The sequence below is a fragment of the Athalia rosae genome, chromosome 5 (assembly GCF_917208135.1).
Source record: "Athalia rosae chromosome 5, iyAthRosa1.1, whole genome shotgun sequence".
Classification (NCBI taxonomy): Eukaryota; Metazoa; Arthropoda; class Insecta; order Hymenoptera; family Athaliidae; genus Athalia; species Athalia rosae.
In genome coordinates, this window is record NC_064030.1 from 10,638,473 (window position 1) to 10,642,749 (window position 4,277).

Consider the following 4,277-nt stretch of genomic DNA (forward strand, 5'->3'; position numbering starts at 1 on the left):
ATAAAACGAGGATAAAACGAGGCCTTACATCTACGCTAGCCGGACACATACACTGCAGACTAATTACTGCACCAGGACAACACGAAACACCCAATACACGACACACACCACGTCACCAATCGCCACAAGTAACTGAAAACTCACCACACGACAACTGAAAACTCACCACACCGACATTTGCATCACACATCCACGTTACGTAACGTACCAAAGTCATCAACGAATCTCTCTCTCTCATGCAATCAAAAATAGAATATCGATATTCATTAGCTAGTCTAATTTTAAGTGTATAAACGAAGTGAACGAAAGTAAATAATACAAGAATTCATCGTGATAATTTCCCTTTTTTTTGTGTAATCCACATCCAATTCTCACATGTGATAATATGTGTTTTTTTTGTTTTCTGTAAAATCGAATTCTTGCAGTTACGTGGTTACATAGAAAGGGGACAATATACTACAAATATACATTTAACTTGTCTTGAGGCTTGGTAGGATGAAATCAAACGAGAATTTGTGAAAATTGCCGGTGTTTGGAAAGTTGGTGGTTTCATTGCTTGAGCATCCTTTGCGGCAGCATTTCCGCTTATCCGTGATTGCTACATGCTCGGTTAGCAGATCTTCGAAACTCGGGTCATGTAGCACTTTTCGTTGGATTCCAATGATACGCAGTTTTTTGCGGCGGGGTGGACAACCGCCTTCGCAGATAGAAACCTCTTCAACACTCGGCGCATCGGTGAATAGTAGTGTCACGAGGTAGCAAGCATTAACACGACAGTCGATTTTATAGCTATTCGCATTCGTTTGCTTTATACTGTGTCTATACAAATCTTTTAAAATCACAGCCCGCTGTCGATACGCATGCGCACGAAGGCCCTTTTGCATTATAGACAGGATGAGTTCAAACAATGGAACGTCTTTTTTACGGCTAATCATATTTCGCTCTACGTCCGGATGGTCACAAGTATCCACTAACACCGTCGTCAAAACGCTATCAAAGTCACACGTATTCGAAAAAGAATACTCACAACCTCCAAATTTGACAGCCTGTAAGTGAATGTTTTTGTAAATATGAGGTAATAACTATTGCATCATTTGTTTTGGGGAAAAAGCTTATTAGTAGACGATGAAATAACTCATTGCCATACTACACTATGAAAAGAGATCCCGGATGATAGAAAGCGAGCAGACAAAAAATAGAAAAAGATTGAGATCAATTGATTGGATTTGGGGTTGTCATCTGATTGCGAGTCTTTCGTCATTCATGAATGGAGAGTATACCGATCTTATAGTATATTCTTCCGCCCAACTTTTGAGAGAATCTTTCTCCGCATTGTAATGTATGTTGAGAATAGTGTAGAGAAATGTGATGTACCTGAACGCTCAGACTGTGCTCGTTCTTCATGATGGGAATTTTTGTCAATGCCTGCGATCAGCAAATTCGCGTACATTTTTATAAAATGCGCGACGTCGATTCTAACGTAGCATGAAGGAGCTATTCGACCGTCAGTGCTGAAGGTGTTTGAGTATTGCTCAATAGTTGAATAATCTGTGAACAAAGAATTGTGATTGTGGATCGTGCAGAAGAATTAGCAACAAAGTGTATCTCTTTCACAGAAGAATCACTTCCAATCCCCGCCTTTAATAACATGATCCTTCGGTGATTCGGGTGGAATGAAACTAGCCATGACTACTACAGCACTTGAGTACGTACGTACCGGTGAAAGTTTTTATCACGCCTGTGAGCAGAGCCTTAGAGGAATCACAAATAACTTCCCGTGGATGAGGGGCACCATTACGAGCCCATGCCGAGAGCCAAGACATAATGGTATCCGTATGGTGACTTTCGCTCAACATTTGAGAGACGGAAAATTGATTGCCATTATCGTTAACGACGCATATGTATAGAAATATGTGATGTGACTTGGACCCATCGGATCGCTCGATGCGTCTGATGATACTTCCAGTGGCATCAATGTACACCGACGGCGGGCATCTCTTCGTGTACGAGCGGTAGACGTGTAATTGGTGGTTGGTCCAATAGTGTACTATGAATCGGTTCATCCCCACGTTATGGATGATATCCTTCATAGATGTCTCCATCATGATATCTAATGCTCGACGTGGATCCGCATCAAGGTATTGAGATGCCACGAATTCATTTTTGGCCACCTTCATCACGTTTGTTTGATGTTTATCTTTAGAATTCATGAGATGATCCACCATTTCTGTACGCAATACCACAGCAGATGTTTGACATAACTTTGCGCCGATGTCACTGCGGATGGGATCTCTGAGATGAAGTTTGCTACATGTCCGGCCAGTACCCATTTGTAGGAAACACTTTATTTTCACATTCCATTGCGCAGAATTATCGATCACGCATTTGAGCTGCGTGCCACAAGCGCATGCACCTGTTGAATATATTCGATGTATGTTTGCAGGAAAGACGTAATTTTTTTTTCATTTTCCGATGTCACCTCAAAATTCTCTACCTCTCCACTGTCAAATATAGTTCCCAGAATTGGACATTGTCGAAAGAATTGGGGGGGCCTAAGAATTCCGAGAATCATTAATTTCATCGGAAACCTTTGTAACGAGTATAATAGAAAGAAGTGAGAAAGAGAAAGAATAAGAAGAATGGTGGGGAAGGAAGGTGGATTTTGGACAATAAGTCGAATGGTAACATTAGACAATAAGGTGTTACGACGAAAGGAGGTCGAGCTCGCGCAGAATTAGTGGCACTAAAATTTTAATATACCGACGTCAACTGACAATTAATACATACAAGAAAACCAATGACAGTGCACGAGTGATCCACGTTAGAGAACATTCTTTTTAATCTACGATCCAAGTCGACCCTATTAGACTATTGAATAAAGATTGTGCCGTTAAATATATTTATTGAATATTTATTGCTGTCATGCTGTTTGTGTTCTGTCCGCATAATAATTTTTAAACCAATCGACGCAGACCCCAAAGTCAAAGATAATATTAACACACCTTTTTCTTTCTGTTTTCTTTTTTCTTTTTTCTTTTCTCAATCATAACTTTCACGGACTACCTTTCTTTAGTAATAATGGCAACGCGCAGTAAAATTTTCGAATTCTCGATTTTTTTCTTTCATTTCTTGGAGTCAAATTCAACCAGGTTTGAGCTATGAATAGGGTGTTCTCGCTGAAGCGGGACAAGTTTCTGCGCATGGAGCACCGATTTTGGCGCCACCCGAGATTTTTTTGGTTCTCGACCAACCCCCAACAACTAAGCACAGAACGACTGCACAACCAGTGGTCAAAATTATACTGTTTTGAAAATATTACAAAAAAGTTTTTCGCCGCACCTGACACTCTTCAGGTGTACTGTAAGGCTTAAATGTACGCGCCTAACTCTTGACTAGAGAGGTAATTACAATATATGACAACTTGAAGCAAATTTACGAACAAAGAAAAATCTGCTTAACAGAAAAGGTGAAACTAGAACACTACGAGAAGACGCCCGACTGTAAACATAACTGTTATTCCTCGTATCAGTACAAATTTGAGATTCAATTTCTTTTACAATCTTGAATTATTAATTTAAACGCATAAACAAAGTATCAGTCACGAATAGTTATATTTTCAACGTTAATACAAAAGAACGGTGAAACGCAATAATTTATTAAATATTGCAACCTTTATATAATCTACGAAAACGAACATCGAACGTGAGGGTCTGACGAGACGCCGATCGCCATTATTGGAAATTGTAATATTCTACGGAACCTACATGATCAATTTGTAAAGATAAGTTGCAAACTATTTCTTTATTTTTAAAGAACTATAAACCGACTGACAAGTCAAACAAATTGATTTCAACAAAATTTTATGAAACATAAAGTATACAAAGAAAGGGCGTATATTGTTATATTATAAAGAATTTCTAATAGTGAGAATGATCTGAATGAATTATTAAATAAAAGAGTTTATTCTCCTGATAGAATTTATAAATAAAGTTTTATACGATCTGGTTTCTTTTCCTCTAATTTTTATTTTGAAATAAATGATTGTAATTAAGAAAACACTATTAAGCGTAAGTTTTGTCACAGTACGTATCTTCAGCTCTGAGTATCGCGGCTCAAATCAAATATTTTTCGCGGCTATTTCGTAAACAGAAAACTTCCACCACTGACGCGATAAAATTGCGAATTTTTGATAAAATATGTTGTTCCACGAATTTTGAATTTTAATTTCGTTTTTTGTAATACTAGCATTGCACGCGTGCGCTTCGCACGCGCCGCAT

General features: G+C 38.5%; 1 protein-coding gene across 2 annotated transcripts; it reads right to left on the reverse strand.

The window, feature by feature from the left end:
• Window positions 1–414: 414 nt before the first annotated feature.
• LOC125501169 lies at window positions 415–3,848 on the reverse strand. 2 transcript variants are annotated; one of them, XM_048656362.1, is made up of 2 exons: window positions 1,375–3,848; window positions 415–1,046 (listed from the first exon to the last, which is right to left on the reverse strand). In XM_048656362.1, exons 1-2 carry the CDS (start codon window positions 1,402–1,404, stop codon window positions 471–473), a joined length of 606 nt encoding a protein of 201 aa, XP_048512319.1. In that variant the 5' UTR covers window positions 1,405–3,848; the 3' UTR covers window positions 415–470. Both variants share the same exon structure in this region; 1 of them encodes a protein (XP_048512319.1).
• Between the last annotated feature and the right edge of the window lie 429 nt (window positions 3,849–4,277).

Coding starts and splice junctions, on each gene's coding strand:
- LOC125501169 (XM_048656362.1), bottom strand. CDS start 1,404: ATGAAGAACGAGCACAGTCTGAGCGTTCAG. Junction 1,047..1,374: donor AGCACAGTCTGAGCGTTCAG/GTACATCACATT, acceptor ATTCACTTACAG/GCTGTCAAATTTGGAGGTTG.